The sequence below is a fragment of the Peromyscus maniculatus genome, chromosome 3 (genome assembly GCF_049852395.1).
Source record: "Peromyscus maniculatus bairdii isolate BWxNUB_F1_BW_parent chromosome 3, HU_Pman_BW_mat_3.1, whole genome shotgun sequence".
Taxonomy (NCBI): domain Eukaryota; kingdom Metazoa; phylum Chordata; class Mammalia; order Rodentia; family Cricetidae; genus Peromyscus; species Peromyscus maniculatus.
The window spans coordinates 45972777-45994021 of NC_134854.1; the positions used below are offsets into that span (position 1 = coordinate 45972777).

The following is a 21245-nucleotide window of genomic DNA, read 5'->3' on the forward strand; positions in this document are numbered from 1 at the left end:
GCTTGATTTCAGTTAATGCTTACAGTATGAAGTCTAGGGAATGACATTTGTTTTTAACACTTACTCCTTTTTCTGGCACCAATGATGGTAAAATCACTCAAATTTTTTACATGGACTTTGAAAAATATTGTATTAGCTGTATCACCCATTTCTTTAACTATTATAGAGGTAAATGGCACTTATATTTGTTAAAAATCTTATTCAAAAGCTAGAATTTACTTTGCCCTCCATTCTCCTCAGGTTGTCGATCATAGGATGAGTAAGAAATGCTAGCTCAAAACCATATCAACTTTGAAACATTCTGATTACCCAAAAATGTCATCTTGTAGCATTCTGTCAACCAAAAGGCCTATCAACTTTGTCTAATTTATTTAAAAGTCCAAATTCCATAATATTAAGTAAAAATAAATTACAAAAAATTAATATTTAATTATCATCAATGCTAAACTTAAACCTAGATATAGTTTGTTGATATTGTAAGAGTTAAAATTCCATCACTTAATGTTTTTGAGGACGGATAGAAGCAAATTAACTTTCACTAGTCATCATTCTTGATATTAGCAGGGATTCAAACATTTCTGCCATAGGTTATTATACTCATTATGTGACATGCTTACTAGCACTTAAATGTATTTCACAATATTTATATTGCACCTTAAACTTGTTGGTAATTTTACAGTTTCATGATTAGCTCATATAGAATCTTCTAGAAATCATCACTTATTACTTATCACTCATCATTATGCTAATTTCAATGAGGAGCTTGAAAGGAAGAGATAAACCTAGTATCAGAATGGGAGAAGATCACAGAAGCACATGCTTTATCAGCATCAGAAAAGGCTCTGAACTCTTCACATACACAGCCTACCTTCTCCACATGAGCTCTTTTAAGAGTGTTTTCCTGGGCACAACCATTTCCAGTGTTTACATATATCACCAGAGGAATCCGAGTTATCTTGAACAATCTTACTTTTTCAACATATCTGCATCCAGTCATGTTGTGACTAACCCTAACTACTTCCTCCATCAAAGTAAATCAAGGTCTAATATAGCTACATTTACCTACCTCTTTTATTATTGTTATAAAGCATACGCAAGTACATTAGTACAACCTTTTTTTTTTTTTTCTGTCTATGTTTGAGAATCACCTTTCTAAAACTTATACCTGAGGCTTTGGGTTACCCTCAGAATGTAACGAAAACTTTTCATCAAAGAGATATTTTCCCTCCAATGTGTTTCCCATATGTTACAATTTCCAATACATAGGCATTATTGATACATTGCTATGGCCTGAGATGAGTTATTTCTGTAATCCTTCTTGGGGAGACATATTTATTATTATCTAGGGATCATGTGCTTATTTCACACTATGCTTGCCATCATTGGCCACTCATGTAGTAATGGCTACCAAATCTAGTAAATTCACAACTCTAGAAACTCACATGAACATTTGGCCTTTAAAAGAAGTACCTATCTCCAGTAAGTGAGCACTGATAGGTTGAAAGTACCCATTTCTCTGTCTGATACCATGAGCCAATCCTCTCTCTTTTTCTTCTTTCTGTTTTATACCCGTTATTTTACTTGATTTTTTTATTGTAGACTTAAAAAATATAGTTTAATAAACTAAAATAGCTCATGTATAGTTTAGCCATAAATAATTATTCAAATATGGTGACTATTTGGTTGAAAACATAACTTCATAACCAACTGAGATATTTTCAGAGTATGTGGATCAAATTTTATATTTTTTCACCATGGAACAATAAAAAGGGTATATAGATCTGTAATGATGGTTTGAAATACCATTCTTTAGTTGGGTTTTCTAAGGTCATGATCTTGATTTGGTTGATCCAGGTGTGACTTATGTCTTTATATATAAACAGTCCTTCAAGTGATTTGAATAATTTATCAAGACGGAGACCAACTGATCTAAGCACTGGTTGTGCATTGCAGCCTAAGAAAATGGTGCTTTAATGTACAAAACTGAATTAGTTAAGTAGCTGGTTAATTAGTAGCCTTCCAGTAGTTTTCACAGATAAATATTTGCAACTATGAACAGGTCAAGCAAGTCCTCTCCCACTTTCACATATTCTCCTTTCAGTTCTGCATCCTGGCATTTCTGACAGTGACTCACCCAGATATTCCCATCGTGATGATAAGGTTTCCAGTTTCTTCCTGTGTCACTGTAGAGCATCCGATACTGTGTCACCCAGTCGGAACTGCTATACCTTCCTTGGGTTGCAATGGCACTGATCTGCTTCCGGTTGCCGAAATCAACCTGAAGCCATTGATAGTGGTCACTGTCTGATGGAGACCATCCCCCAGCACCTGCAGTGGGCAGAGACAAAGGGGAAATGGATGTTTAAAACTGAACTCTTACAATTAAAGCTGGATTATTCTACATATCTTAATTGGCCTTTTCAGTCAGTGCTGTATTTCACAGATGTGTTATAAAGTGTCCTTTATTGATGCCATTGGGACTTCAACTAATATTCTTCCAGCTGGGTAACATTGATTCTTTAACCTCTTTATGGTGTAATTATGTGCTCATTTTCTCCTGAGCAAATGTCTTCATAATTCCTCAATTAGATCTTATTAGTACATGTCAAAGTCTAATTGACTGAGGGTTGATCAATTTACCATGAACTCTTCTGTTAAGACCATAAGGAAAAAAAAATAAGTAGTTATGCTTTTGCTTTCCTTATGTGAGGTTTTACTATTTAGTAAATTGTAAATGAAACAAAACTCAATTATATACAACTTTTAAATATGTTTTGCTTTAAGAAGTTCAGAGTCAAAGCCTGTAGATGCCCTGTTACTTAAAATAAATTATAATTATATACTAAAGCTCATGAGAGATGAGGTATGTTCAAAATGAGCCACTCTATATTAGTAAGGGATAATGTTACTTGATAGTAAAGCCAATGTTACCTGATAGCCAAATGTTTATAAAAATTATTTGAGGTATTAGACAAAATTAAATATCTTTGATAAAATATGATACTTAACCAGCAAATAGTTAGAAAAGGCAATTTTAAAAAGTCAAATAGAGTTAATAGGGATTAAAAAGATTCAAATTCTAGTCATATTTGTGACTGCCCACAAATAAATGATAGAAATTATGGCATAAGGCTTTGTGCTTAGAGATACTAAAAAGAATAATTGGTGGAAAAAATTTAATAAAGTATCAAAGAAAAAGCATATCAAAATATATTTATCATTTTAAAAATAAACTATTTCAAAGGCTGGGAATATAATCTATTCTCTGAGGATTGCCAGAGGTGCAGTATGCTTTTAACCGTGTTTATTTACTTGGAATAAATATTGTTTTGAATGACAGTAGAACAATTTTCTAAGCAACTAAGAAAACCGAGCAAATATGCAATAACTATTTTGAGGACTGAAATCAGACCCATATAAGAGGATGGATAAGTGAGGTTAGCCATGCTAGTTTCCAGATTTGGGAATGATTCACTTCCTAGATCATGACATGGGAAGAAGATCCAAAGAGAGTAGAAGAGTGTCACTGGGGCAGAGGCAGCACAGAGGATTTTTTTTCAGGGTTTCTCTGTGTAGCTCTGTGTCTTTCCTGCAACTCGCTCTATAGCCCAGGCTGGCCTCGAACTCACAGAGATCTGCCTGGCTCTGCCTCCCAAGTGCTGGGACTAAAGGCATGTGTCACCACCACCTGGCTTAGGTAGGACAGAGTTTGAAACTACTGAGGAAGCTGGATACAGCAGGGCAGACTCCTATAAAGGAAGTGGTTTTGTAGAGAAAGACTACTGAAAATCCAAAATGGGCATTTATGAAGTCTGTATGTCAGACCAAATGTATGTGTTCTGGTCAAGACTCCATATGATTAGATAAATGAAATTCTGAGGTGAATACCCAGATGTTGCACACATTGGAAGAATTTGATCACAGACTAGGTCAGACTGACAGTTCTTGTTGAACAACACTAGTCATGTGGTAGCAATTCCAGAATGGCCACCCAGTAGAAGAAGGGATGGCATATTTTACTGATGATGATGATGATGACGATGATGATGATGACGATGACAGTGGTGGTGGTGGTGGTGGTGGTAGTGGTGGTGATGGAATAAGGGCTAGTCATTATCCTTGAACAGGGGTTATTGAAAGTCAATTTGACACATAAACTCCTTTTTCAAGCAAATCAACTCTAGGTCAAAGCAGGACATAAAAATTCAACAACAGTCACATGTATAGTAATGTTTATTATACATTCAAAACTCTAGGTCTTTGGAGTAGTAGGAAAATAGGACTCACAACCAGAGAAAAATCACTATGCAGAAATGAATTTCAAAATAACAGAAATGATGATAATTACCAGATGAAAACTTATCAGTGATTAAGAATTAGTCCTGCTGTTTTAAAGAAGACACATAGATATTAAAGAAACAAGTAGAAAATTTAGAACTTTAGGATTCATATAACTGAAATTAGATTACTGGTCTGCCTTCTTGGAAGATTTAACCGAACTGCACTTGGTATGGTAAACATCCTCAAAAGATCCTTGTGTTTGAGGCCTATGCCCTATCCTGTGCCACTAGTGGTTCTGATTGGTACTTTAAGTGATGGGAGAAACTGGAAGATAATTGGTCATTGGTGGTGTACTTTTGAGGATGATATTGGGACACAAGCCTCTCTCTCTCTCTCTCTCTCTCTCTCTCTCTCTCTCTCTCTCTCTCTCTCTCTCTCTCAGCTTTGTCTGCCAGTTACCATAATATGAATAACATTTTTTTTCATGAAATAAGCCACTGTAGATCTCAAATAACAAGGCCAGCTAATCATGGACTGAGATCCTGAAAACTGTGATCCAATAAGGACTTTTATGGATTGATTGTTTCAGGGAGTTGTTATGATTATGACTAGCACAGACCAGAGAAAAATATCATTGAACTAGAACACACACATGCTTATATCCACTTGCAAACTGAAGCTCAGGGGCAGAAAACAAAAAGAGGCTTAAAGGATGACTATCTAGTATCCACTTGGGACAATGTATATGTGAGAAACAATGTTTTAAAGTCATAAGTGCAAATGACTAAGAGTTCATTGAATCCAAGCAGAATAAAGACAAATAAAAACATACAAATGTCCTGTTCCAACACTGTTAGACAAGAATGTTAAAGATAAAATCTGCAATATCCTTAGAGGGCAGAAGCTTTTCATCAGAAATAATAGAGGAAATAAAGCAATGGAACCAAGTACTGACCAGGGGAAACTGAAAAGTCTTCATGTGAACTTTCTATACTCACCAAAAGTAGCCTTAAAATAAAAGTAACACAGCAATTTTTATTTTAAAAGCTGGGGCAATTGATCACCTATCTGTTTATATTGCTTAAAAGATAAAATACAGAGCTTCAGATTTTTTTTTGCAATTAGAATATCTATGTACATGAATAAATAGATTAGGAATGGTTAGTGTATCACTAAATATTAAATATTTATGTTTAGAATTTCTTTAAAAGATAATTGAGTGTTTAAAACAGTAGCTTAAATTACAAACTTTATAGTATAGGAAGAAGCATACTATGGGGCTATGATATCACCAAGCTGGAAGGCTAGACTCAGACATCCCTAAATCCTTTACTTAACACATGGAGTGGATGGTAATTGATAGTGGCTATCTCTTGAGTCAGGTGCCTTGTCCATTAAAGGTTTAATAGTGAATATTTTAGGCTATGCAGGCTATGGCACTCCACCTATGATTAGTCAATTCTATTGGAATATAATAATTTTTACATATTCTGTAAAGATAATGTGGTTATGTTCTAATAAAAATGAGTTTATACTGTGAGTTTTGACCAGTTATGGGTCTCCTTAGTGGTCTCCATCTAAATTTAAATTTAAAACACAGTTAGAAATTATATATTGTTTTAGGGAAATGGCTGATATGCCATCTAACCCCAAGTTGCCAGCTCTGCATTTATGTATATATGAGCAACACCAAATCACATAGCAGGGCCTGTATATGTGTGCATGTGTGCATGCTCACATGTGCCTGTGTGTGTGTGTGTGTGTGTGTGTGTGTGTGTGTGTGATAATAGCAATTTTAAAAGAGTGGTCATAAGTTAGAAAGGGAGTGGAGAGCAGGGGAAGAGTTAGAGGGGAGGAAGAGAGCTGACAATCTGTAATACAATACTCATGCATGAAAGGTCTCAAAAGTGAATGAGTTAACAAATGTCTTTAATGTCCAGGATGGCACTAAGAGACATGCTGGTGTGCAAGGAGGAAACCTTGTGAGGCCCCAGCCTTAGACATGAAGCATCAGGCAACTAAGGATGCTGAGAGCAGGAGAAATTGTTTTCCTCAAGGAAGAAGTGGTCCTTCACTACTAAGTGGTCAGTCTGGAAAACATATTTACAAGTAATGTATGGACTGAGTAGTTGTACTTCTGTTTGTAATAACAATTAAAGATTACAAGGCAGAGGGGATTACAGAGAGAGGGAGCAGGGGTTGGTGGATGGGAAGTATCAGAAAAGGGAAACAATATCATTTTATTTTAATTTTAAAAATAAGAAATCACGCCGGGCGGTGGTGGCGCACGCCTTTAATCCCAGCACTCGGGAGGCAGAGCCAGGTGGATCTCTGTGAGTTCGAGGCCAGCCTGGACTACCAAGTGAGTCCCAGGAAAGGCGCAAAGCTACACAGAGAAACCCTGTCTCGAAAAACCAAAAAAAAAAAAAAAAAAATAAGAAATCACTTTAATTTCAATAAAAATATAAATAAAAACATTTAAAATGTCTTTATAAAAAATAAACTAAAAGCTATAGTTTGTCAATATTTGGCTCAAGTTCAAACTCTCAAAATTTATAATATGTACATTTCCCTGAATCTAATATGTCAAGATACTTAGGAAGCATGAATATGTATGGTGTGTGTTTACTGCTTATTACTAGCTATAGAATGTGTGTGTGTGTGTGTGTGTGTGTGTGTGAGAGAGAGACAGACAGAGAGAGAGAGAGAGAGAGAGAGAGAGATCTATCATAATTGCTTTTCAGTTCCTAGTCTCCTACCTTCAGACAGCATTTTACCAGAGTGATCTTTCCAAAGCACAGTGTAACTATAGCTCATTCATTTTCCTGCAATTGTCTCTACTCTTTCCAGAGTTTAGCTTCCTGCCATCATGCATAGGAGACACACTCAGAACACATCATCCACACATCTGTATGTCCTCCCTCAACTTATTTAAGTATCAGAATGCTCACTTCACATGGTGTCTCATACAGTGACTGCTCCTAGGAGTGCTCCAGGCCTCCCCTTATGCCTGGGGAGCTCTCTTGCTTAGTTTCTGGGAACCGTGCAGCAGACAGAATTTGGGGGTAACTGCTCTTCAGGAACTTCTTGAAAGGAATAAAAGGAGAAAGTTCACAAGTTAACATCCTTTCCTTAGACTGTTAGAATGGTGTGACAGTTCTTCCTGGGGCTGTCAAGGGATAGTACCTGCTCTGATGTATGGAAACTCTGATGTAAAGCTCGAGTCTCAGAGCTCTGCAGGATTGGTGATCAACTTCATTGAGATTGGGCCATGCTTGACATCTCTATTTTCTGTGTAATTCCTTTCTCTTCCTTGGGTATTCATCTCCACTGTGTTCCTTAACTAGTAACTTTATACATGCCACTATTCATGCTGAAATCTGTACCCTTGGGAAGTCCAGTCTGCCAAAGCTCTATTTGATTGTGTCTCTGGTAGTCTGCTCATCACCAAATTGTTACTTGCTCTGTGTTCATAACTTACACATTATCTATTTGCTGACTTTTTATTCTGGTTTGGTTCTTATGTTCCTTATGACTGTAAATCATCTACCTGTTTCTAGAATTCTGTAAAATTAATTTGTGGAGGAGCCTTAGCTAAATTTTTAGAATGATAATGTGCTCAGTGACAAAGATAAATACATTATCTTTTAGAGGCAAGATTTTGAGGGAGGATGTTATGTAGCCCATGTGGTCTCAAACTGGCTGTTAGCCTGAACTTACTCACCTTGCACTCATGATCTTGCTGGGACTACATCCCAAGTCTAGATTTACAGTCATGTGCCATCATATCCAGCTATGATTTTCTTATTAGCTACAGAGTTTCAAGCCTTGGAGAAAAGCATTGCTAATTGCCATGTGAAAGTCATATATAATATGTATATATATTTCCCCAAAGCAAGAGAATAATTTTGCCAATGAAATCAACAAGCAATTAATACAAAGAGCAGAGAGGTAGCAATATGTTCCATTGATTAACAAAAGTGTTTTTTCTGTGACTTGTTAATGAATACTCCAAAATGTATTTTCTTTATTTAGCCATTTTTTGCTGCATTTTTTTCAGTAAGTAGGCAATTAACACGCAGCTACTCAGTCCAATTTATTTCATTACTTTTAACAAGAAGGGATTTATTGTCAATTTTAAAGGATGCAAATACCTAAAGAAAGAAAAAGGTAAGTAAAACTTTTTTTCTTAGCAGAAGCAAATGTAGAAAGAACAGATGATTAACTCGAGGAAGGCAAAAGTCAGTTTCTCAAGGAACGTGGTGGGAAGATCAATATCAAGTTTCCCATTTTTCTTTGATCTATCAAGCATGTAATTTGGGGAAGTTGATTACTTTGTTTATTTGGATTGTGAAACTCCTAACCTCTATTGATCCACAGATTAGGAATGATACATTTTAGATCACAAAAAGTCCCCAAAACAGCATGTAGAAGGGAAGAAGTGTCTGTTCTGCTGCACCCCCCATCATCTCTTAATGACATCTTAACAGGCCAGACTGATCCCAGTGTATACTGATGGATTAAAGAATTAAAGAACGTGAGTGCATGAAATAGAGCTGGGAAGGAGAGGAAGCAGAGATGCTGATGCTTAGTATCTTAGTATCTCAGGAGATAAGAGAAATTTGTGCCTAACTACTAAGTAACTAGTACATTGCTGGAGTGCATAAAACTCATGTGCTAAGTGCATAACTTCCAATATTGCTTCAGTATGTGTTTAGATCTCTTACACTCTTTTTTTTTGTGCCCTTCCCTCTAGCTTTCAGCCAATCTCTCTTTGTCTCTGTTTCCCTCCACTCCGTGTGTGTGTGTGTGTGTGTGTGTGTGTGTGTGTGTGTGTGTATGCAGGCATATTTATTTTTTACACTAAAAGTGCATGGGATTTGTAATCTACACATTCATTCTACTTGGATTGTGTGATTAATTGTGCTAGAGAACATAGGTAAATGTATGAAATCAGTATTCTGAATATATGGTGTTCTAAGGTACCACCCACAGTGAATTAGGCCCTCTTACATCAATCATTAATCAAGAAAATGACTAGTAGACTTGCCCACAAGCCAATGAGATGGTGACATTTCCTCAGTTGAGGTGCTGTCTTCCCAGATGACCCACACTTGTATGAAGTTGACAATGAAGTAACTAGTACAGATGATGTCAGCCCTCTGAACTCATGTGACAGATACTTTTGTTTTGCTATTTGTGCATCAGTACCTCTGAGAGGAGTGAGGAACTGAGTGAGAGGTTCAAGAGAGGGCATGGAGAAGCTTTTGCAGTGATAAATGGCTCTAGAGCACACAGGGCATTCACATTGGTGTCTGTGACATCACCAGAGTCTATATAAATCTAGCTTCTAATTTAGAAGAAAACAGTGGAAAAAAAATTTAATTAAGGATGGAACAACCTTTAATAACTGCCCAAGAAATATGTATCAGATGAAAAGAATAAATTGAAAAAGAGTCTCCAGGCAAGATAGCATTATGAGTTCAGGCTTTGAGGTCTCCGTTTTGCTCTAAAAATACAATATTTTTTGATAAGATAGATAAAAAGAAAATTGGAAAGACATAGCCAGGATCAAAACTAAGATAAGTGTCTCCATGCACAAGGAATGGAATGGACACGCAAAGCAGGGAGGAGGGCTTGCTGAGTTAGGGTCTGGTGCACACAAAGGTAGGGTAAGTCTCAGCTCTCAAAGAACGTTGGTGAATGGGAGCAAACGATGTGCTTCATAGTTAGGATGACTAAGCCAATACCAGAGACTGAGCACAGCCCAAATTTAACATGTTTGCTAAAAGAGGGGGGCGGGGGAAGCCTGTTACTTTCTTGGCAACGTGACTTCTAGAAGGCTGCCTGCTCTTGAAGGTACAAACAGACACTTTTCCTGAAATAAAACCCCATGAAGAGGTGACTGGACTTAAAATTTCCCGATAAGGTTGGCAGACAAAGGCAGAGGAGCGGGAATGGAAGGGGTGGGTTTTGTTTGTTTGTTTGTTTATTTATTTATTTTTGTGAGGAGAGCAACAGAGAAAGAGAAAAAAGGGGGTGGAGAAAGACTGGTATAAAGCATGTGTGTGTGTGTGTGTGTGTGTGTGTGTGTGTGTGTGTGTGTGTGTGTTGTGTATTCAGAGAAAAAATGTGAAAATCAGAAATTCAAATCATAGGGAAAAAATGAATGTCACAAAGTCAAATTAACTTCATAGTGTATCAGTTAAGGACCATGGGAAAAACACATTTTAACTTCTCAAATATAGAAACAAACAATATCATCCATTATAAGTAAAAAAGTTATCAGATACACCAGGAAGCAATAAAATGTTTATAGGTAGACAATAAAATGATTTTTTTTAAAAAAAGGGGGTATTAGAAATCAGAAGCAAATAATCACAAGAGGGGAAAGCTCCTGTAAATAATATCCATGCTTAGACACTATCTCAATGTGCTTTTTATTGCTGTGATGAACACTATGACCTAAAGCAACCTGGAGAGGAAAGGTTTTATTTGACTTATACATCCCTGGTCACAATTCATCACTGAGGAACTTAGAACAGGAACCTGGAGACAGGAACTGAAGCAGAAGCTTTTGAAGAGCAAGGCTTGTTGGCTTGCTCCCCGCAGCTTTCTCAGCTTGCTCATATAACCTAGGATCACCTGCCTACCATGGACTAGGCTGTCCTATATTCATCATTAATTAATCAAGAATATTCCCTGCATTGTGATATTTTATTTGTGCCGATGTGTGATGATCAGAGGACATAGCCAGCCATAAACAAAAGTCAGGTAGTGGTAGCACATGCTCTTAATCCGATCACATGGCAGGCAGAGTCTCTGTGTGTTCAAGGACATAGCCAAGCGTGGTGACACATGCCTTTAATCCCAGTACCAACCATAGAGACCTGGAGGGCTGTACAGACAGACCGTGATGAAGAAGTGAGGTGGCTGGGCTAAGAGCCAATGAGAAGGCAGAACAGAAGGGGAATAAAGGGCACAGATTAGACAGGAAGGAGCTCCCTCTGGGGAAACTACAGTGGCGTGGTGAGCTAAGGTTAACTGTTGGCTCTCACTATTTCTCTTATGTCTACAGCTTTCACCCCCATATTTGGCTATGTGTTTCTTATTTTATAAGACTTTAGAAATTCATCTATACTGCATACTTACCTACATGCCAATGTGATGGAAGCATTTTCTATATTTAACCCTCCTCTTTCCAGACAATCCTAGATTGTATCAAGTTGACAAAAAACACTAATGGCATAGATGTGCATAGGTTATCAACATTTAAATAAACAAAGGCAAACTGTTTTTCTACATTGAAACTAAGTTGCTATGATTCCATAAAGGAAAAGAGTCTCCTGAATATTAGAGAGATTGCCTTAGGTGAACATGTTAGGGAAGGGCAGCATCATATGCAAATGGAGGCAAGTCAGAAGAAAAATTAGTAAAGTGCAACATTTTAGAAAAACTGAAAGTGTAAGAATGCAATTGCGAATTATCTCACTGATGAACAACAAATAGAACAGACATCTTAGGATGTGCTAAAGGAGCTTGTTAATGAACTCAGACTCTATTTACAGCAGGATTCACATAACTGTGAAGATCTCGTAGGTGGTGGGTAAGTAGACCTCAATTAAGAGCAGGTTGTTTTCACAGAAGCCAGGGAATAGGGCTGGGCCCATACAACTGATGCCACAAATGTGAGAAAATAGCATGCCATAGTCATTCCTAAAATACTGAAAACTTAATGACGCTTATGTGAAATAATATGAAGAAAGAACATGAAAGCTATGTTTAAGGTAAAAGATCAGCAAGAAGATGTAGGACCATTGGACATGATTACATGGCAAGAAGAAATACTATTTCCTCTTTTAGATGTCTGTAACAAGAATAAGTTTTTATATAACCCTGGTAGCAACAAAACTGACAACTGAGGACAAGGAGCTACCTCCCTAGACAGTTGGGATGCTGTAAAAGAAATGTGGCTGCATTAGCTTTTCAGATGCAATTAAATTCAGATTATATCCCAGGGGACTGGCATTATTCATAAACACAATCTTAGCGTCTTTGAATATTTATCAAAGCTTCTGCAAGAAAAGCAAAGATAGGCAACACCACAGCATCATGGACCCAAGTCATAAATATTGAAAACAAAAGACCAGAGAATTTGCAAAATAGCAACAGGAAAGCACTTCATCAAAATCTTGCTAGTGTGTTCTGGATAATTGGAAGCAAAAAGAAACAGACAGAAAAGCACAGTGCTCTCTCTACAGTGCAAGAGCGGAGGTGCTGGTGGTGGTGGGTTGTAACAACTTCTCTTTAAAACTCATTCCTTGTTTACAGGACAGAAAGACTTCCACCGATCTACCCCTAATCTGAATTCTAACAAAATGTTCAGCAAAATTTCTGATGGTTAAAGTGAGCTGGAAGATACAGATTGAGTTGCTCTGAAAAATAAGGAGTAACCATGGCCCAAATATGCTGATTAATGACCCTGTCAACTTGAAGAGAGATTTCCTAATGGCAGTATACAGGCCTTCATCTTGCATACTCGCATTTTTTGATTTTTTTATTATTTGAGGCATAGAAGAACTGATTATAAATTTCTCACTTTTATAGTTATCAAAAATAACTAATGGGATAACTAACTAGATTATGATATAAAATGTTTTTGACTGGCTCCAAACCTGAGCATATAACTTCATAATTTGTTTAAAGGTCAATATTAAATTAAGATACTCATTATCAATGCTGTGTTTAAATATATATATAATGCTTAGAAACAATTGTGTAACCTAGGTTCACTTTATACATAATATGATGCTGATATTGTGATTCTAAGTATATATAACACTGGGATTTTTATATTTTGTTCCTGAATCCTCACATATTTACATATATCTATATGGGTAGATGATTCATAGCTAAAAGATGCCTAGATAGATAGTGTTTGCAGCCATATCTCCATGTATACAAAGTAACCATTTTTTAGAATTTCATAAGTTCTTTCTGTTTCTGTACCTCTAAACAGACACCTCTTAGATCCTCCAGCAATTTCTTCACTGATGCACCAATGAGGTTGATTTTACAAAGAGATTGCTTGCTTCCTTTCTTTATTTTGAAGTGCAATATTATATAGTAGAATTCATTTTCTTTGTCTTTTCAGATGATAAGCATTTGTATACCCAGCTCAGAGCTACTGTGAATAGTACTACCATCAGCATGTCCATTTTAAAGCATTTATATGCATATGGATTTCTTAGGAATATATAGCTGAGGGAACAATTATGCAAATTTGCAATTTTCAAACCATTAGTGTATTTTAAATGTAAGTTTGCCATGTTCCCAACATAATTAAAGCAGTCATGTCAAAACAGTTTCTGATATTGGCTAAACTGGGTATTCTAACTCTCACTCCACGAAACATAGTTCAAACTCAACAGTGTAGACTTCTGTGGACTTAATGCACGTCTTCTTTATAGCTACCATTCTGGATTCTAGTTTTAGAGATGACATCAGGGTTATTGGTACAAGAATAAAAATATGCAGCAAGGAAAGAAAACACAGATAGGACAAAAAGAAGTTGAATTATCTCTGTTTGCACATGATATGATCTTATACATAGAGATTGAAAATTCCATTAAAATTTCTTAGAAATGATTATAAATGTCAGTAATGAGGCAAGACACAAATTTGAATTTCAAATATCTGTAGCACTTTTTATACACCAACAAGGAACACATGCTGTTATTCACAATACCTTCAAAAATATACCTAGAGATCATCGTGACCAAGGAGGCCAAAGACCTCCACAGTGGAAACTTTAAATCTTTGAAAAGACATTGAAAAAGACACTAGAAAATGTCTATACCTAGTGGTATAGGTAATATAAATACCTCCCATGCTTATAGATTGGATGAATTAATATTGTACAAGAAACTATTTGACAAGCAATTTATAGATTTGATGCAATTTCAATAAAACTTCCCATAGCATTCATCTAATAGAAAAAGAAGAAAGAAATCCTAAAGTTCATATAGAATCACAGAAGACCCTGGAAAGCCAAAGCAATTTTCAGAGAAAAACAAAGAAAGAAACAAACAACTCTATCACTATTCTGGAAGGATTACTAGCACAGATTTCAAAATACATTACAGGACCATAGTAACAAAAACTGCATTGCCCTGGTACAAAAACAGACACATAGACCAATGGAGCAAAATAAAAGACCCAAACATGAGTATACATAATTACAGCAATGTGAAATTTAACTAAGATGCCAAAAAGAAATTGAAATAAAGATAGCATTTTCAACGAATGGTGCTGGGAAAATGGATGCACACATATAGAATGAAATTAGATGTGTCACTATCATCCTACACAAAATTTAATTCCAAGTGGATCAAAGACATCGATGTGAAACCTTGAAATACTGAGACTCCTAGAAGAAAACATATACAGTATCCTACATTATATAGGTTTAGGAAAGTACTATCTGAATAGGACTCTATTTGCCCAGGAATTAAGATCAACAATCAACAACTGGGACCTTTTAAACAACTGCTGGAAAGGATATGAGGAAAGGGAAACCCTGACTCAGTATTGGTGGGATTGCAAACTGGTGCAGCTACACTCTAAATCAGTGTGGAAGAGTGTCAAAAGCTAAAATCAGCTCTACCATATGACGTTGGCATGGTCCCCAAAGATTGAACATCCTATGCCACAGTACTTGCTCAAAGCTGAGTTTTATCAACTTCTTAGTCTGGAAAGAAGCCTCAGCTGCACACACAGGAGGAAGCATGGGCCAGAGAGAAGAAATTATCATGCTCTCCACTCATATGCATATTATTTTGCATGTTGTTTATACTCATCACTTTTAGAGCTAACTATATTATGCACTACTTAAACTAATGCAACTGATAATACAACAAGATGGCAACTAAATCGAAAATGTTGAATGGGTACATATCTTCTAACTTGTATTTTCTAAATAGTATAAATTATATATAATCTTATTTTTTAAAATATGCTCCATCCATACTGATACCAAGAGATATCATTTGTGTGCGTATTTTCCTAGGTAACGATATTGCTGCAAAGATCTAAAAGTGGGAGGTCATTGTGAAATTTAAAAATAACATTTCAATTAATCTCACTAGCAAAGGAATAGATTGTTTCTAAAGTAATGACTGTAAATTAGTAGATATTTGAAAACTTTTAGATAATCAGAATTATTTTAGAGGACAAATTAACATGGGATAAAAGATATACCTAAGGGTTTTAAACTTTATTTATATTAAGATGAAAACCATTATATGATAAAGTCATTTCTACTACTACTAAGTTGTTTGGTTTTGGTTTGGTTTTGGTTTTTTGAGACAGGGTTTCTTTGTGTAGCTTTATGTCTTTCCTGGAACTCACTTTGTAGACCAGTCTGGCCTCGAACTCATAGAGATCTGCCTGCCTCTGCCTCCCAAGTGCTGGGATTAAAGGCGTGTGCCACCACTGCCTGGCAACTAAGTTGTTTTTAAATACAATTAATTATTTATGTTTTTATCCAGATGGCCTGCACTTTCCAGGGATTCTCCAGTTTCCACCTTCCATCTTTCCACAGAAGCACTGGGGATATAGAATTGTACCCATGAATCCAGCTTTTATTTGATTTCTGGGGATTTGAACTCACATCTCCAGGTTTATATAGCAAATGCTTTACCTGAGCAATCTTCCAAGGCTGTTTTATTTTCTTAAATGATTTATTATGTGAGCTTTGGTTGACCTATTTTATTAATAAAGGGTAGTGTTATTTATACTAACACTTGACCATATATTCTTATTATAAATGCATTTTGTCATTTCCATGTTTGCTATGAATAACTGCTCTAGTTCAATCATCCAGAAAATATTCATAGAGCACTTCTAGGTGTCAGCTATTAAGAGTCTTTACAGAATTTCCACAGCCATTTCTTACTATACATGCTTTCAAATATGTTCTGAATATCTAACTAATTATTTAATGAAGATTTTTATCAAATGGGAAATCAAATAGTTAATATTCTTTTAATGTTCACAACATTGTTGTCTTGTTGTGTGAAGAAAAATGATAAAGAGAAATGCTATTGTAAGTTCTCTATTAGGTCAGTGATGCTTCTCTGTAAACCACAACAGGCTCCTGTGTGACTTCTATTAAGCAGGCCTGATTTGTTGCAACTTCTAGCCCATTGGCATCTCTTAGTTCCCTGTATTTTTATTTATTTTCAAAATGATTTTCTTTTATATTTATGTACATGTATGTGTGAGTGGGTGCCACATGTATACTGGTCCCCCTGGAGGACAGGAGAAAGTGTTGAATCTCCTAGAGCTGGATTACAGTTGGTTTTAAGATTCCCCTGGTGGGTGGCAGGAACTGAACTCTGGTCCTCTGCAAGAGCAGCAGGTGCTCTTAACTGCTGCGACTTGCTGGTTTCTTATATTTATAAATGCCACCTGGGACACAGAGTTCATGAGTCAGCGGCAAGCATCTGTGCTTCCAGGAAGTTATGATCTACATTTGGAGGAAGGCAGCTTCCTTCGTGCCGATCTACTGCTTCACAGTGCACGTTTCTTCCCTTGTATGTGTTACTAGTGAAGTCTGGATTTAGAGAATAGGTAGTTAATTTAAAGTAATTTCCCAGATCGTCCACAGGTAACTGTCCACTCACTGGCGTGATTTAGAAGATAGTACTAGTCTCAGGTTATTCTCCTTCCTAAAAACAAACAAACAAAACACAAACAAACAAAACAGGAGCTATGGATATCAACAACTACATGGACCCTGACAGCAGCCGCTGCCCTGACAGCACTGTGGCCCCAGGTGGCAGCGCAAGTCACTTAGATGGGCATGGACCCAATGCCAGCATGGCCCTCGAACCCCCACATGGCTCCAGGTGTGGGTCCAGATCCCAGACATCCTCATTGCCTTTGGTGGTGACAGGAGCTTGGGACATCAGCCCAGGTACTGTCCGTGGCTGGGCCACGGACCCAGACATGGCCCTGGCCGCAGCTCAGGCACATATAATGCCCTGTCCCTGGGCTGACAGAGCATGTTACTCAGTCTGGGCCCAGCAGCAGCATAGCCCCTGGGCACCAAGAGGTCCCAGGTGAGGTCTAGATCCTGGGAATCAATGTTACCATTGGTGGCAACGCGGGCCACAGACATCAGCACAGACTCAGGCTGCAGAAGAATCCAGACATAGTCCTTGGCAACAGCCTGGGCCCGGACGCCATCATGGCCCTAGTTGACACTGCAGATCACCCAGATTGGCATAACCCCAGTGGCAGCACAGTCCCCAAATGCCATCATGTCCTTAGGTGGCAGCTCAGACCTCAAGTATCCAGTCAGCCTTCAAAGGTAATGGAAATATGGTCCCCTGCCCCCTCGCACCCCACCTCCCCGCATGACAAGCAGAAAAGCCAACCTCCCAGGTATGAGAAAGAAAGAGTTGGCCCTGCCCCTCACCGAGTGCAGCAATCCGGAGAGCAGGCCCTGCACCTTTCCTAGGCAAAACAGTAGAGCTTGTCCTGGTGCAGTGAATGCCGGTGAGCTCGGCCGGAGGGTGTGAGAGCAGGAGAACTGCCTCCACTCTTTGCTATCTGCTACACTCGTAGAGCTAGCTAGGGGAGTGCTGGAGAGCTGGCCCAGGTGGTGATGATGAGGGAAAGCCTGAAGCCTAACCAAATCAGCTACCACCTAAGCCCAGAACCAGGACTATGTGATAACTCACACCAAAACCCACCAAATTTACAAACTGCTGGAGCATGTGAAGTGGCCGGGCCTGCAGATCCAAAGCTACAGGATCTCCATGATACAAGGCAACGTTAGGCTATCCAAGAGGAGTCCCACTGAGGGCCCAGTACTGAGGGTGTAGCAAAAGCCAGAGGCCTCGAACCAGACCAATGACTCATTGAAATGAACACTTGCAAGTAAAAATGTATGGACAAAAGGGTAATCTGTGTGACTCACTGGGCCATATAACAGTTTCCAAGCTAAGATTTCATTTTTTATTTGTTTTGTTTTTTGTTTGGGGGAGGTTTTACTTTTAATCTTTTGAGGGGAAGAGGTTGCAAGGGCAAGGAAGGGCAAGGGCAGAAGTGAGGGGATGGGGAGAAGAGTGGATCGAATGCATGATATAAAATCCACAAACAAGCAATTAAAAGCTAAAAAAAAAAAAGAAGAAGAAGAACAAAATCAACCAACAAAAAGAAAGAGAACAGAAAAAAAAAAAAAAAGGACCAGCGAGGGGGCTCAGTTGGTATAGGTGCTTTTTGCCATGTCTAGTTAGATCTCAGGACACACATATGTATACCACTCAACTCTCTGTCTCCTTAGTACATAGATGTTAATCTGGAGTCTGATCCCAAAACTACAAAAAAAAAAAAAGAAAGAAAGAAAGAAAGAAAGAAAGAAAGAAAGAAAGAAAGAAAGAAAGAAAGAAAGAAGAAATAAAACTTCTCTAAGAATTTCCATATTTTCCCCAGATGTTATTTTTGGCTCCATGCATATTCAGTGTGTATTCTCACTCAGGAAGGTGTCTGTGTTCATTATTAACCTTCATATGGTTGCCTAAAGATATTAACTCTTTCAAAAATTAAATTTCTGATGGATGCCTTTGATACAGCCTTGGATCATCTCTAAAATTCTAATAATTGGGGCATATAAAACTAAGAAATGGATCCTTCATTAGATCTCACTTTTAAGATTTTCCTGATCTAAGGATGATCCTCCTGAATTCCCACATCCCATCACGGGAAGGGGATCACAGTCTTTTCCTTGATCAATGGGTAGAAGTAGGCTATTCTAGTCAGCGGAGGGTGTACTGAGACTGGGAATGAGCCAGGGTTTCCTCAGTGGTCCAGGAGGGACAAGACTTGGATTCTGGCATGGGTCTGTTTTTCTGAGAGTCATAAGACTTGGCTGTTTGTATACACTATTTAAGTCAAGTCTAAGAAATCAGATGCCACCAATTACAGAAGAATATTTACCATATGTGGCAGTTCTTAGTGAAATGGCTAACATTAAGTGAATTTCTAACTGGAATCTCATATATATGTCAAAATCTGGTTTCCTTCCAGTTATTTACACATTATTGTTTTGCTCACTCAAGAAAAAAAAATGGTTAGAGGGTCATTCAAAAATGTAAATGTTCTAATTGCAACTAAATATACTTTATTTATTTTTCTATTAGCAAGATAATTTGAATTGCAAATAATATTTGAGGCCACCTGCCTCTAGGACTCCTTGACTGGAGCTTCATTATCTTCTGGATTGAAGGTTTTAGTCTAAAAAGCATCAATGGAAAAGAACAGATCAATAGAAAGAGAAGCACATATTCCTTGTACACTCACAAGTTCTCTTTCTGTATTGCATTTTCATATCAGTAGAACATGGAAACATTGTATAGAAAACCGTATGCTAATTTATATGTAATATGTACAATTATATAGTTCATTGATACATGCAAAATTTTTACACAAAAAATTAAATATGCCACCATGACTAAAAGGATATGATATTGCCAATGACCTATGAAAGAATATGAATGAAATATATCAGTCAATGACTTCCATGTGAGAGCCATACATGAACACAAGATGAGGCTGCTTTCCAAAGAAAGAACAGGACAATTCAGACAGATTCTGCTATTGACTAGAAGTAGAAAATTGTTGTGTATATCCAATTTTTATATTTGCACATTTAGCCTGTGAAGGGGTCATTTAGAATGCTTGAAGACATAAGTTCTAAAAACTATACTTTAATTCTATTGTTCTTTTTAGGAAGAAAATAGAAACAGGATTATTCTCAAGATCAATATGGTAAAGTGTAGCAAATGTAGCTGCTAATAACTCACTTGGCTATCTATTGTGAGCTCTCTAATCTCCCAGTAATTCACACACACAGGCTGAGTGACCTCCTCCTCTGGTCAACACTTACTCGATACTTGATTTATTCCAGCCCCAGATGCCAGTTCTTCCTCAACAACCATCATGTCCTTCCCAAGTTCATTCTTATAGTCACTGCATAATACATAGAAGACTCTTCCCCCTGAATATCTATGGTAACTACAGGATCTGTTTCAGAAGAAGAGAGATTTGTCAGGATCCAGATACCAGTAAGATGAAACTATGTTGCCAAAATTATTGTGGGTGTGTTTTTCTATAAACAGAAAATATTTATAGTACTCCCACCTCCATAGGCTCTAAACGAGGAGGAAATAGCACTGGGAGATGGTGCTGAAACAGATGGGCTCGTAAACATATTAGTTTGTGGGAAGGCACAGGGGATTGCACTCAGTATACCCCATGGAAACCAAAAATCTGCAGATGCTCACGTCCCTTATGTAATGAAGCTTAGGATTCAAAGTAACCTGTGTGTATCATTCCCTCTTGTACTTTAAATAGCCAGAAGACTATGTTCAATGCCTAACACAATGTTAATTCTATGCAAATGCTTGTTATACTGTATTGTTTAGGAAGCAGGACCAGAAAGAAAATCTGTTCCCATTTAGCAAAATTTAATTTTTCCCAAATATATTCAGGTTACGGTTGGTTGAATCCATGGATACTGAACCCACAGTTATTTGTAGTGTAATTCTCTATAAATGCCATAGGCATGGCTTTAAGGATCTGGAAAGTTCTGTTTACATTGCAATGTTAACTTTGCCTTATTTCTGGGGAAAACAACCTGATACTGGCTGCATTGGAGAAAAAATTTATGGAAGCACCAAGGGTATTGAAATGAAGAACAGGAGGCATAGGTGGCTTAAGATGTTGAGTGTGGAAGAACAATAGGGTGGGTGGATGGCAGGACTGGCAGGCATGTGGATGGCTGCCTCGGACCAAGACCTCCTAGTCACAGTAGTAGCAGAAAAGTAGGATTAGGGAATCAAGGGTAACTTCTAGGTGATCTCACTAACCCAACTTAAGCCACAATAGTTTTAATT

The 21245-nt window shown here is 37.5% G+C and overlaps 1 protein-coding gene across 1 annotated transcript in view; it reads right to left on the reverse strand.

The window, feature by feature from the left end:
* Cntnap2 (contactin associated protein 2) overlaps positions 1-21245 on the reverse strand; it is a 2081518-nt gene that overhangs the window by 1437023 nt on the left and 623250 nt on the right. The window contains exon 3 of the mRNA XM_042273149.2: positions 2135-2328. Within this exon, the coding sequence (XP_042129083.1) occupies positions 2135-2328 (194 nt within the window). The remainder of the gene's footprint in view (positions 1-2134; positions 2329-21245) is intronic.